This window comes from Homarus americanus, unplaced genomic scaffold (genome assembly GCF_018991925.1).
Source record: "Homarus americanus isolate GMGI-L3 unplaced genomic scaffold, GMGI_Hamer_2.0 scaffold32583, whole genome shotgun sequence".
Lineage (NCBI taxonomy): Eukaryota > Metazoa > Arthropoda > Malacostraca > Decapoda > Nephropidae > Homarus > Homarus americanus.
In genome coordinates this window covers 7,947,265-7,962,400 of record NW_024713129.1, presented here as the reverse complement: position 1 = coordinate 7,962,400, position 15,136 = coordinate 7,947,265, and the positions used below count along the sequence as shown (strand labels likewise).

The window sequence follows — 15,136 nt, the reverse complement described above, 5'->3', positions numbered from 1 at the left end:
TATGGGCAAACACATAAAGTGAATATACATTTCTTTGCACATGAGTTAGCTGGCTCAGTGGGGAGCAGGAGGAGAGCCCAGAGTGTGGGCTATGGCGTTGCTATGGCGAAGCAGGGAAAGTATGCAAATGGTGATTGTGTTAAACTTTCATTTGGCTTTTTTTTTACTGGTTTGGCAATAGAGTATTTTTTTATTGTAACTTATTTATTGGTATGTGGTGTGTATTGAAACAAAAAAATATTAAAGTAACTTTTATTTTCCATCATTCATTCAGACTTTGACACACTAAAAATTCTTCCAATAAAGTATGGTATCAAGTTAATAAAATAAAAATTATGATATGGTGTCTAGTGAAAAAGGAAAAAACATTAAAGTTACTTCTTTGTTGTTTCATTCATACAGATTTCTAGCACAGTTGGGCAGTGTCACTAATGGATAAGGCAGTGTAGGAGTCAGGTGGACACTGGACCAGGGATGTGATTGGGTCTTGGGAAAAAAGCTGGGGGAGGGAGGAAACCAACTCGGGGAAACACCTACTACCCAGTAAGTTTTTACCACATTAAACTTATTTTTCTCACATTGTTACTTATTTTGTGAGCACCTAATAGTATACTTAAAATACATAGTACCCAAAATCAAACATGTATGTTTATTGCAACAATATTTTTCATGCATATAGTCTTAATAATTCCTTTACAAATTTATTTATTATTTTTAATTGTGTAGAGTGCACCATTATCGAGAGAAGATCCACTAAAAGGTAAGCTTTTTTTACACTGTACTGTGTGAGAATTCAAAATTGAATACAGAAACTCCCTGACTTACGACCACCCGCACATACAACCGCCGCAGTCAGTGCCAAATTTTTTTTCAAATGACACGCGTATTTTCTAGACCAAAACGTTTTCATCCCGTACGAGAGATTCGCGTGGCTTGGGTCGCCTCGTGGCTACAGCGCCCACGCCGTAGAGCACTTAGTTGGTGTTTGGCTGTTGTTGTACTGACATTATTTTCGTATCTAATTCACTTTAGAATAACAGGAAAGCATAGAAGAGAGAGTGCTGGTGGTGCTCAGAAGAAAAGGAGACAGTCAATTACTTTGGGGACGAAAATGAAGATAATAATGCAGTATGAAAATGGAAAAACTGTAACAACCATTTCACACGACCTAGGCTTCTCGCACTCGACCATATCTACTATTTTGAAGGACAAGGAACGTATTCGTGAGGTAGCGAAAGGATCAGCACCTATAAAGGGAACTATAATAACGAAGAAAAGACAAGGTCCCATTCATGAGATGGAAAATTACTTGTGATATGGATGGAAGACCAAAAGCCTTCTTACCCTACAGGCTAAGGCAAGAAGCCTTTTCCAAAGCCTGAAGGAGCAGGCAGGAGATGAATGTGATCAAACCTTTCACAGCAAGTCATGGGTGGTTTGATAGATTTAAAACCGCTACAGTTTACACAATGTTAAGGTGAGTGGAGAGGCAGCTAGTGCTGATGTTGGTGCTGCTGAAGCTTTTAAGGAGGAGTAGATGATGTCATCGTGGAAAATTATTTGCCTGAGCAAATATTCAATGTGGATGAAACTGATTATTATGGAAGCGCATGCCTGAGCGGACATACATCCACAAAGAGGCGAAAAACAATTCAAGGCATTCAAGGACGAATTACACTGTTGGGGGGAATGTAGCTGGTTTCAAGATAAAGCCCTTCATGATCTATCATTCAGAGAACCCAAGGGCTTTTAAACACATGTCAGCAAGCACACACTGCCAGTGTTTTATCGCAAAAAGAAAGCCTGGATGACCCTAGTACTGTTTGAGGATTGGTTCATGACTTGTTTCATTCCACGAGCCAAGGAGTATTGTCTGCAACAAGGATTCCATTCAAGATTTTACTAATTTTGGATAATGCTCGGGACACCCACCACACCTGGACGACATGCACCCTGATGTTAAGGTAGTGTACATTCCACCTAACACTACCTCTATCATCCAACCCATGGATCAAGGTGCTATTGCTGCTTTTAAAGCTAATTATTTACGTATGACCTTCGCTCAGGCTGTTGCTGCTACTGAAGGTGAGAAAAAGCTCAGAGAGTTTTGGAAGGACTACAAAATTTTGAAAATGTATAAAGAACATTAGTGCAGCATGGGATGAGGTTACAGGACATGCATGAATGGAATATGGAAGAATCCTGAAAAGATATGTGAACAGTTTCAAAGGATTTAATGAAATGAAGTTATTTCTGATATTAGTAACAAGATAGTGGAGTTGGGTAAACAGCTGGAGTTAGAAATTGATAATGAAGATGTTGAACAGTTGGTTGAAAGTGAAGCAGAAGAGCTCAGTAACGAGGATCTTATTGAACTAGATGCACAGAAATGCAGAGGAAGAAGAGAGACAAATGTAAGAAGAACCTGCACCCCAAAAAAGTTTTCAGTGAAACAAATGGCAGAGGCATTTGCTACAATTAATAAAGCCATGCAAATGTTTGATGGCATGGATCAAAATTATGAGCTTTGCCAAAGTTGAGAATGATCCAAGATGCACTTGCTTGCTACAGGGAAATTATAATGAAAAGAAAGCAAACTGTGCAGTCTAAATTGACATCTATTTCAAGAAGTCCCCATTGTGTCTCCTCATGCCCTCAAGATGATCCAATACCTTCAACCAGCAAGTTTCCACAGCACATAAACCTGTCTGAAGAAAGCACATTGATGACCCACCCAGCCCTGTCTCCTCTTCTGCTTCTCCAATTAATATAGTCTCCATGTATACCTGTAAATAGAAAATTATGGGGGCCCCGTGTGCACTCAGCTGACTACATTAAAGAATGCACAGTCACACTGTATCCAGTCCTCATTATTTATTACTTTTACTGTACTGTATTTCATTTTAGATTTTATATGTATCATTTTTTGCATTCCTGACATATGACCGTTCCAACTTACAACCTGGATTTGGTCCTAACCCCGTCAAAGTCGGGGAGTAGCAGTACTTACCATAGGGATTTAACTCTAATGCACCAGCAACTGAGTTTCAATAGCATATACAGTACTAAAATAAAAATAAATAAGTATGTTTCATGACATATACAAACAAAATATTTAGATTTCTTCCCCACGTAATATTCACTCATTGGTTTTGTTTACTCTTAGTTTTAATTGCATTAGCTAGTTTTCAGGAGAGTAAACACTTCTGTTTTTGTTGCTGGAAGGCCTCTACTTTTTCTCAATTTAAGAGCCATTTCCTCACACTGTTTTTTTCTTTTTTTTATTTTCTTCCTGCTGCAACCTCTTCTGCATTAACATGCTTCTATACCTACTGCTGGAGACTTTTATGTTCCTACTTATCATAGAATCCCCTCAGGGGGGACACACACACATGCCTTACAACCCTGATCCCCTGGGGACACACACAAGCCTGCCTTACAGCCCTGACCTTCTGAGGAACACACACATTCCCTACAGCCCTGACCACTTGGGGGACACACACACATGCCCTACAACCCTGACCCCCTGGGAGAAACACACAAACCTGCCTTACAGCCCCGACCTCCTGGGGAACGCACACATGCTCCTACAGCCCTGACCCCATAGGGGATACACACATGCCCTACAGCCCTGACACCCTGGGGGACACACACTTTCACAGCCCTGACCTCCTAGGGGACACACACATGCCCTACAGCCCTGACTCCCCTGGGGACATACATAAACATGCCCCTACAGCCTTGATACACCTGGGGACACACAAAACATGTCCTACAGCCCTGACCCCTTGAGGGGACATACACAAACATGCCCTACAGCCCTGCCCTACAGCCTACAACCCCGACCTCCTGGGGAGCACACAAACATGCCTACAACCCTGACCTTCTGGGGAACACACACATGTCCTACCCTGAGCCCTGACCTCTGGGGACACACGCACACATGCCCTACAACCCCTGACCCCTTGGGGGACACACAACAGGCCCTACAGCCCTGACCTCCTGGTGGACACACACACACATGCCCTACAGCCCCTGACCCCCTGGGAGAAAACACAAACCTGCCTTTACAGCCCTGACCCCTTGGGGGACACACACACACGCATGCCCTACAACCCTGACCCCTTGGGGACACACACAAACATGCCCTAGAGCCCTGACCTCCTGGGGACACAAACATGCCCTGCAACCCCTGACCTCCTGGGGACACACACAAACATGCCTTACAGCCTGGACCTCCTGGGGACACACAATTTCCCTACAGCCCCTGACCTCCTGGGGACACACACACACATGCCCCTACTGGGGGACACCATGCCCCACACCTCTGGGGACACACACACCTGGGGGGACACAAACATACCCTACAGTCCTGACCTCCCTGGGGACACTAACATGCCCTACAGCCCTGACCTCCCTGGGGACACAAACATGCCCTACAGTCCTGGGACTTCCCTAGACACAAACATGCCCCACAGCCCTGACCTCCTGGGGACACAACATGCCCGACAGTCCTGACCCCCTGGGGACACAAACATACCTTTCTAAGGCCCTAACCTCCTGGGGACACAACATGCCTGACAGTCCTGACCTCCTTGGGACACAACATGCTCTACAGTCCTGACCTCCCTGGGGACACAAACATGCCCTACAGTCCTGACCTCCCTGGGGACACAAACATGCCCGACAGTCCTGACCTCCCTGGGGACACAAACATGCCCTACAGCCCTGACCTCCCTGGGGACACAAACATGCCCTACAGTCCTGACCTCCCTGGGGACACAAACATGCCCTACAGTCCTGACCTCCCTGGGGACAGAAACATGCCCTACAGCCCTGACCTCCCTGGGGACACAAACATTCCCTAAAGCCATGACCTTCCTGGGGACACACACGTACCTTACAGCCCCGACCTCCTGGGGGACACACACACGCCCTGCTGAGTTGCCTATGCAACTCTGAAATACTGCATGGGTCATTAAATAAATTGTGATCATCAGAAAGTGTAAAATTATTATAGAAACTTAGTTATATTGAAAGCTGCTTAATCCTCCCTGCTAGTGGTGGCAGCGGGGGTTGGATCAAGTGGATAGGGTGGAGGGGCATATTACACTGCTTTTAATAGTGGCAATGTATGTCATCATTGATATGTGGTCAATAAAATACTAAAGAATCGAAGAATGGAATGCAAAACAAGTAATACTCAGCTAATGAAAAATAGAGTATATGATGCTATGCATGAACAGTAGAGTGCAGCCACTATACTCAGTATACTGGCTCATAGTCCTTGTGCGGCAGACCCATCGATCCTAGAGGGTAAATGATTATTTATTGTCAAACATTTCTCTCATCATGGTCATACCGCCACCCCCCCCCAAATTTTTCTCAACGTATCTTCTCGATTCATGTGGGTCGCCTAAAACGATGGAACAAACCCGGAAAACCGGAGAAAAACGGAGAAACCACATCTCCGCACTGGACACAGTCACAGTGCGGCGGATGTTAGGGCAACACACGGGGTGTGTGTAGAATTATGCAGTACCTGACAGTAGTATACATATTATATTTTTGTATTTAGAATAAAATTTTGTGTGATATTGTGTGTATTTTTGGGCCTCTGGGCCCCAACCTCTTCTTTACATATACACTAAGTCCTCGCTTAACATCGTCCCGTTTAACGTTGTTTCAGTACTACGTCGCTAAACTTTAGAGACCAAAAATTCGTTTAAAGTCCCGGTGATCCGATACTATGTCGTTTTGCGTCGTCACGCACTAATTTCTACGGAGCATCACTCTCTCTTGTCTGGCCGCGCTGCCCTCACTCGCGGAACGTCACATCGTTCCCAAGCGACGCCAAGCTAGTCTCTGTTATGACTTTACATCATTCGTGTGTGCTTAAGTGCTTTTGCTCTAAAACTGTACTCTAACCATTCGAAATGGCTTCCAAGCGCCCATCAAGTGCTACTGATGCTAGTGTAGTGAAGAGGCAACGTAAGACCATTACCCTTGCTACGAAAATGGATGTATTAACCCGATTTGAAAAAGGAGAACGTGCTGTGGACATAGCCGCTGTGCTTAGTCAAACACCCACAACGATGCGTACTATACGGACCAACGCTGACAAGATTAAGGTTAGTGCTGGAAGTGGTTCTTCTCTGAGTGCTACTAAGACGACTCGTACTAAAAGCACTGTGATAGAGAAGGTGGAAAAGATGCTGGCAATGTGGATGGAGGACCAGAATCAACGCAATGCCCCTGTGAGCCTTTTGGTTATCCAGCATAAGGCCAGATCCTTGTTTGACGACTTAAAGGCAGAAGAGGGTGAAGGATCGAAGGAAGAGACCTTTACGGCCAGCCGAGGATGGTTTCAATGATTTAAACACCGTTATAACTTCCACAATATTAAGATGACTGGTGAAGCCGCCAGTTCAGATACGGTTGCTGTCAAGACATTCCCACCAGAATTCAAACGGATTATCCAGCAAGAAGGCTACTCACCAAAGCAAGTCTTCAATGTGGATGAGACTGGTCTCTTTTGGAAGGGGATGCCTGAGAAGACCTATATCTCCAAGGAGGAAAACAGAGCGCCAGATTTTAAAGTGGCAAAAGACCGCTTGACGCTGCTGCTTGGCGCGAACACTGCCGGTGACTTCAAGCTGAAGCCTATGCTGACTTCTCACACTGCCAACCCACGGGCCCTGAAAGGTTACTCTTAGGATCACCTTCCTGTCATTTACAAGGCAAACAAAAAGGCATGGATAACTGGCACCATATTTAGCCAGTGGTTAAACGTGTACGCCGTCTCTGCACTGAAGCAATATTGTGCCAAGGAGAACCTTGACTTCAAAATTCTTCTGATCCTTGACAATGCTCCAGCTCATCCTCCCAATCTCGACGACTTGCATGACAGTGTAAAAGTTGTATTCCTGCCTCCCAACACGACAGCACTGATGCAACCTATGGACCAAGGCGTCATCGCCTCATTCAAGGCGTATTAATTATTTATGCCGTACCATGGCCCAGCTGCTCAAGGCTACAGACGGAGAAAATAAACAAACAATCTTTGAATATTGGCGCAGCTTCAACATTCTTCATGCAATCGACAACATTGGCAAGGCATGGGAAGAGGTTTCAGAAAGTTGCCTGAATGGTGTGAGGCGTAAACTGTGGCCCGAGTGCTTCAACAGTTTCACGCAATTCACGCACTTAGTCCCAGCTGTGAATAGGGATATCCTCAGCTTGGCTAGACAGGCAGGCTTTGATGAGCTGGAATCAGAGGATGTTGAGGACGTCCTGGCATCCCATACAGAAGAGCTCACCAACGAAGATCTGCAACAACTATCAGAACACAGTCCCGTTGAAGACGACGACGATGACAAAGAAGAACCTCAGCGAACGCTAACTTCCAAGAGGTTGGCAGAATTGTTTAACATGTTCCAGCAAGCAATGCCAATGCTTCTAGATGACGACCCAAACAGAGAATGTAGCTCAAAGGTTCAACACAGCATTGAGGACAGTCTTGGATGCTACACCGAGATTTATAAGGAGAAGAAGATGAGTAGCACCAAGCAGTCAACACTGGGTTCATTTTTTCGTCACAGGACAGCAGAAACAGCTTCTTCACAACAGTAGGCAGCCGAGGAGGAGCAAACAACAACGGAGGAGGAGCAAGCAGCGGCGGAGGAACCCCAGTCATACCAGGAGGAGGAGGCAGCTGCCGAGCCTCAGTGACTCACCACCCTCCTCCTCCTCTCCTGCCCTCCTCCTCCCCTCCCGCCATCCTCCTCCTTTGCTTCACAACCCACCACACGCTCGCTCTACCACCTCCGTCCATCGGTGAGTACCAATACAAACTTAGCACTGTAGTTCTATATACTATTCTCTATAGAAGTGGCAATGATTTTCTGTATATGTAACTTTTTTCATGAGGCAAAGGGAGGCTCAGGAACGTAACTCCCGCATTTTATCTATTTCTTCTGGGGAAAATTGATCCGCATAACATTATTTCCCATAACGTCACGTTTTCAGGAACGTAACCCCGACGTTAAGCGAGGACGCCCTGTAAATCAATGTCACGATGCTTCACGAATTGATGCTTAATGAACATTCTCTGTCCCTATCTCACTAAACATCACGAGTCCACTGTATTTTAGAGAGAACACACACACACACACACACACACACACACACACACACACACACACACACACACACACACACACACACACACACTACTACTACTACTACTCTACTACAACTTTGCTGTCATATGACGATCATCCAGCTATGATACAATGATATGAGTTATGAGAGATGCCAACTTCAATGGTGAATTTTGAAGTGACTAAAGAGGCCGATACAGGACCGGCAGAATTGCTCACAGATGTTAACATGTGGAGGGCTACATCGAGTGCGGGAGGGGCAGTGGCAGCGTCTTTCCGGTGTTGACGCTTGTCTGCCTCGGTTTGCAGTCGGGCTAACTCAAAAATATTGACACCTTCTCGTGTGGTGCTCCTCCAAGCGTTACAATGTGGAGTAATCGTCTCCCAGGTGAGGGGGTCGATTTGACACTTTTTCAGGTTTGTCTTAAGACAACAGTAGAGCCTCGAATAACGAAGGTAATGTGTCCTCCAATATTGCAGTGTAAGGTGAATCGTCTTATTGTGAATCATTAATTACCATTAAAATAAAGCAATAATAATGAGATGCGTTCCCAAGTGTGACCTTTTCATATCTTTGGTGTGGCTTTTTACCCTCTTTTCCCCCAAAACAACACAATAAATAAAAAATGCAAACTATATTCTTTAAATAATGTTTCTTAATGCTCCTTATACAATATAAATCAATAATAATGAGGTCACCCAAGAGAAGATGGGACGCCATTGTTGTTGTCAGTGTTTACACCCATAATGTCAGTTATCCATCTGAAACTGAAGAAAATAAGACCCTGGTTGTTGCTGTAGTAAATTTAATGTAAAAAAATATGTATGATTTAATTAATGTTGTTTAATGTGCAGTAAAAGTAACCACTGATGTTAAAGGAAAAAAAAAGAGACTGATAGCGGAACACCAACGTTTATGTGCGCCTCAAGGAAACCGCATCATTTATCTTATTAATAATATGTACAAAAAATTCATTATTGTTTATTACTGAATATGTATTTGATTGAATTAATGCAAAATGAACAATGCAATTCATTTATAATACATAGAATATTAAAACACACTAGCCTGCTGGACCACCACTCCACGAACCCCTGACGGAGACACGATGATCCTCCCCATACTGGCCAGATATTTTGTAAATAATATTGATTATGTGTTAAAGGAATATCCTTCCTTCCTTAGGCTTCAGTAATCCCCTTTATAATATTTATACTGTATATACTTGTCACACTTGCCACATGCTTCTGGTGTCATCGTACAGGGGTACCTAGTGACAGCACTAGGATCCCGCTTCCTCTATCAAGGAATAAACAATTGAAATTGAATTGAAACACACAAGAGGAGACAAGATGGCATTGTTTTCATGAGTGTTTACACCGAGGATCATGGTTCTACTGTACATAAGAAACTGAAGAAAATAAGACCGTGGTTGTAGCTGTATTAAAATTAATGTAAAAAAAATGAATATGTATGTTTTAAGTAATGTTATTATTAATGTTAATAAATGGAACAATAGACATAGCTCACCATTAATGGTAAAGAAAAAACGAAATGGATTGGAAACGCCAACGTGTGTAAGTGAGTACATGTGAAAACATTGTCATTTCTCTACATAAGAATATGAAAGCACCACTTATTACTGTTCAAATATGTTTTAAATAATACTTACTAATGTAAAACAAAAATTCTACTAACCAATGGTGGTAAAGTCTAAGACATAAGGACAGACAATGAATATTGTGCGAGTTTTTACTCAGATGACGAAGTCATCAGGTTCAACTCTGGCTGAAGCTGTAGGTTCAACTCTGGTTGAAGCTGTAGCTTTCCATAAAGGTGTCATAGCTGTTGCTGAAATTGTTACTGAACCTCAAGTTGTAGCTGAAGGTGCTTATGATGCTGAATTTGATGGTGTAGCTGAAGGTTTAGGCCTTTGAATAATAAAGCTGTCGAAAGAACCTTGCACAGGTTCTTCACGAGTAAGGAAGGCAGCCAAGAAAATGGAAGAAAGAGTTGGTGCCAGTACACACCCTTGTTTAACCCCCATTTGGATGGGGAAGAACTCAGACTGGATGCCATTGTGCAGGACACTGCCGTTCATGCCATCGTGGAGTTGCCTCACAATGGCGATGAATTTTGGGGGTGCAGCCAAAACGGCTGAGGGTCCACCTGAGGGTTTCGCTGTTGACTGAGTCAAAGGCCTTGGTTTGGTCAATGAAAGCCATGTACAGGTCACGATTCTGTTCTCTGCACTTTTCCTGTATCTGGCGGGCAGCAAAGATCATGTCAGTGGTGCCACGTGATGGTCTAAAGTACATTGAGATTCTAGGAGGAAGTTTTCCGCCCCAGGAAGAAGTCTGTTTCGGAGGACTAAGGGAAATAATCTTGCCAGCTACGGACAGCAGCAAGATCCCACGGTAGTTGCCACAGTCTGACCGGTCTCCCTTGTTCTTATAAATATTGACGATGAGGCGTCTTTAAGAGCTTGGGGGATTTCCTCCTTTTCCCATATATTCTCCAGGAGAGAATGGAGACGGCTGGTAAGCAGAGGTCCTCCTGCTTTATACACCTCGGCTGGGATTTCTTCAGGCCCTAGGGCTTTGTTATTTTTCATCTGTTTCATGGCAGTAGTTACCTCATCCAGGGATGGAGGATAGCTGAGGTGGTTCAACTCTGGATGCTGAGGGACCTGCTGGATAGTCAAGACATCCACGTCAGTGTTTCGGATGAGCAGTGAATGGTAGTGATTTTTCCGGTGCTGAAGGAGGACGTCGCTGTCTTTAATTATGGAGTTACCGTCGGATGAGCGGAGGGGGGATTGCGCCACGAGTGATTGGCCCATAAAATGCTTTGGTGGAATTGAAAAATTCGCGCATCTTGTGTTGATCTGTAAGTTTTTGCATTTCACATGCTTTATTTTTAAACCAGTCGTTCTTTAGTTTGCAAAGTTCCCGCTGGGCTGCCGCTTTCTTCTTGTGGAAGGTATCAGCTTTGGTCCAAGACTGAGGAATGTTCTGCCAGTGCTATGCTGCCATATGCTATGATGAAAAAGGCATGACACGGGTGATTCAGTGGGATTCGGAGGATCATGAGACGCTCGTTGATCCCAATAGGCATTTCAGTTAGCCTGTGTAGGATGCGTTGGTGGATGGCAAAGCCAACTCCATATATGCAGTTTCTCTCCGCAGCAGGTTTACCCTTCCAGAAGAAGGTATAGTCAGAACCCCGTTCTGTGAGTTGACCCTCGCCTGGGAGCCGGAACTCACTAATTCCTGCCACGTCGATGTTATACCTAGCCAGCTCTTTTGCAACAAGGGAAGTTCGTCTTTCAAGATGCTCATTTGTGCCAGTATCCAGAAGGGTCCTGACATATCATGCAGCGACCATAAGAGGTTGTATAGTTTGTTTTTGTTTGGATCTGTGATTTTTATTGTGTTTTCAACCGCATAAGAATGACCTTACTGAGTGTGGTTGCCCAGTCAGGTTGTTTTTTTTAGGCAGGCTATGTTTAGGGTACCTTTTTTAGCCCCCTCCCCATGTGGGGTGAGCAGAGTGGCTCCTCGAAAGGGATGATCAGTCACACAGACAGAACCGGATTGCATGCTGCCTAGATCCCAGTGCATAAACGACCATCTTATCTGTGCCGCCCATGTGCAAAGTTGTGACTAGACTCTCCCGGCAGTCATCGGTCTTTTGGGGTATAGGGTTTTGATGAGAGCTGGATGATGGCTGCGCATGAGTCGATTTATGTGGTGAGGCAGGAGCGCAGGCTGGAACCACACATCTTGGCTCTCCCTTTTCCTGATCCAGTGGCACAAGTGTTGCAACAACTCGGGAGAGGGAGAGTTGCAATGGACTGCCGATAGCCCAGATTGTTGGGTATTACCTTCGTAGCCTGTCCATCATGCATTGCCTTCATCCGCCGGTGTAGTCATTGGCGATGGGGTCTTGTTGGAGCTCTGTAAGCATGTTTACCTGATGCGGGGCTCCATTGCAGGTTTTTCATTCAGGGTTTACTCCCGTAGCCTTATACCTACCAAGGTTAATCCACAAGGCAGCGGGGCAATGGTTGGTAGGTGCCAAGACGTGTCCACATGCCAGTGGGCCTGTGAGCAGTCCCTCTGGGGCCCACTGCTACTCTGAGATCGCCTGTTGCTCTAGTCTGGGCCCATGAGGCACCCAGTCACTGTGTGTTGCCACGAGGAGGCACAGCAGGAGTCTTGATGGTGTTGAGGCTGTGTACTGGCAGGGGGAGACTTATGCAAGTTGCTTCCCTGATTGCCACAAGGACTAGCCAGCGGTGGCAGCTGAAAGCGAGAGGGAGCAAGCAATGCCTGCACCTTAACACTAACATAATGCTGCTACACTAGGTGCATTACACCACCCTGTTTGCAGGGGAAGACTTAAGCAAGTTGCTTCCCTGTTTGCCACGAGGGCTAGCCAGCGGCGGCAGCTGAAAGCGAGAGGGAGCAAGCAATGCCTGCACCTTAACAGTAACAAAATGCTGCTACACTAGCTGCATTACAACACCCTGTTTGCAGGGGAAGACTTATGCAAGTTGCTTCCCTGTTCGCCACGAGGGCTAGCCAGCGGCGGCAGCTGAAAGCGAGAGGGAGCAAGCAATGCCTGCACCTTAACACTAACACAATGCTGCCACACTAGATGCATTACACCACCCTGCACACACACACACACACACACACACACACACACACACACAACTATAAATGCACAATTAATTCTCATACATTTGCAGTGATTATATTATTAAAATACAGAGGAAATAAAATACTTACCCGTTGTGCACTTTGAAATATGGCATCAGTAAGAAGAGGTGTTGACTGTGTCCGCAGCGTGTAGTTACCTGCCAATGGTTCATTTCATTTTATTTACAATTCAAAATAATTTTATATAATGAAATTACTGAGATACTCATAAAATCAGAAACAGCTTTATATAACAGTGAAAAATTGAGTCATTGTCTCACACAGTGGAGAAATTTGTTTTGTTATTTGAAAAATTATTGTACATTACCAGTTAAAATACTGTACAGGTCCACCACCGATTTTCCGGCACCCTTGGTTCCAAAGCCTTGCCAGATTATCCGTTTTGCCGAAGCAACCAAGGTCAGGTAATGATAATTCAACAATACTGTAGACCTCTGACCCACTAATTATACACCTCCTGTATCTTTAAAGCACCATGGACTGCTATAAACTTAAATTAAACAAATATTAAATGTGAAAAAGCCATAATATTGAGCAACATTACTGTACACACTTTGTACTCAAATGTACTGTACAGGCAAACCCCATTATTCATAGCTTCGGTATTCATAGCCCCGTTTATCTGCAATGGTTGTCCCGTTTATTTGCAAATTCTTACGAGCAAAAATTTTTAACAGCGCACCTCAACAGTAGCGTAGGACAGCTTGTGTACCTGTGTACATATTCCTCCGTCATACGCTCCCGCTCGCCTCAGTTTCACACGTGCTGGCGTGTGTTTTGTGTGATCTCGCAGTTGTGTTTTGTGTGATCTCTCAATGCCTAAACGACCAGCTACTAAAACTCCCAGCAATGTTGCTAAGAGATCACGTGTGGCAGTTACGTTGGACGTGAAATTGGATATCGTAAAAAGACATGAACATAGAGAAGGAACGTCAGTGATTAGGCGCATGCATGGCTTGGCTCCCTCTACTGTGTATTCTATAGTTAAAAGCGCCGACAAGATCAAGGAGATGGCCGGGTCTGCAACACCACTGACGGCCACGAAGGTGACGAGGTTCCGTGATGCTGAGATGGAGAGTATGGAGCGGATTGACGACCAGACCAAGCGCCTTAAAACACCGTTATCACAACGCATGATTCAACATAAGGGAACATCGCTGTGGATAGATATAACTAAAGATAAACCCAACGTACCCACCAGCCATGGGTGGTTTGATAGATTTAGGAAACGTATATCAATTCACAGCCTAAAAATACAAGGAGAATCAGCTACCGCCGACCATGAAGCAGCAGAGAAGTTCCCACCGTTTCTCGCAACCATAATTAAGGAGGGTGGGTACAGTCCTAAGCAAGTCTTTAACTTGGACGAGACCGGACTCTTCTGGAAGAAAATTCCTTCACGGACCTACATATCTAAGGAGGAAAAGACCGCACCAGGATTCAAAGTTGCCGAGGACAGCCTCACTCTATTGATTGGTGGAAATGCTGAGGGTGACCTGAAGTTAAAGCCTCTCCTTGTGTACTAGTCTGAAACACCCCATGTTGTGGGGGGGGGTTGTGAAGGGAGAATTTCCTGTCGTCTGTTGTTCAAACCGTAAGGCGTGGGTGACAGGGTCTGTGATGCACGACTACGTGTTCAACTATGTGTCCGGTCGCATTAGTCGCTATAATAAGGAAAATAATTTTGATGATAAAGCTCTGATGGTAATCGACACCGCACCAGGTCATGGTTGACTGGTGTAAGAACATTAAAGTTGTGTTTTTGCCTCCCAACACTATGGCTTTGCTGCAACCCATGGACCAGGGCGTCATCTCTACATTCAAGGCGCTTTACACTCAGCGTATCATGGAGCAGCTGATTGACGGGACCAATGGAGAAGGGAACCTACAATCCGGGAGTTTTGGAAAAACACTACAGCATCAGAAAAGCCAAAAAAAACATCAGTGATTCATGGGGGACAATAACACAACAGAACATGAACGGTGTGCGGCGTAAGCTGTGGCCTGAGTGTGTGCACAGCTTCGTCGGTTTCCCTTCAGTGCCTGCAATAAGGAAGACTATTGTGACTCTTGCAAAGAAGACTGGATTCGATGAAGTGGATGACGCTGACACAGAAGACCTCCTCGACTCTCACAATGAAGACCTTACCAATGAAGACCTGATAGAACTGGAGAGGCTTCAGCAAGATGAAATGCCACTTGCAACGGGAGAAGGTGCAGATGAAACTCCAACACAACTCCTCACT

The 15,136-nt window shown here is 44.9% G+C and overlaps 1 protein-coding gene across 1 annotated transcript in view; it reads right to left on the bottom strand.

Annotated features, from left to right (window-relative positions):
• Positions 1–15,136, bottom strand: part of LOC121866512 (N-acetylated-alpha-linked acidic dipeptidase 2-like) — a gene marked incomplete at its 5' end in the record, with an annotated part of 181,617 nt that overhangs the window by 83,879 nt on the left and 82,602 nt on the right. The window contains 1 exon segment of the mRNA XM_042366273.1: positions 12,960–13,027. Within this exon segment, the coding sequence (XP_042222207.1) occupies positions 12,960–13,027 (68 nt within the window).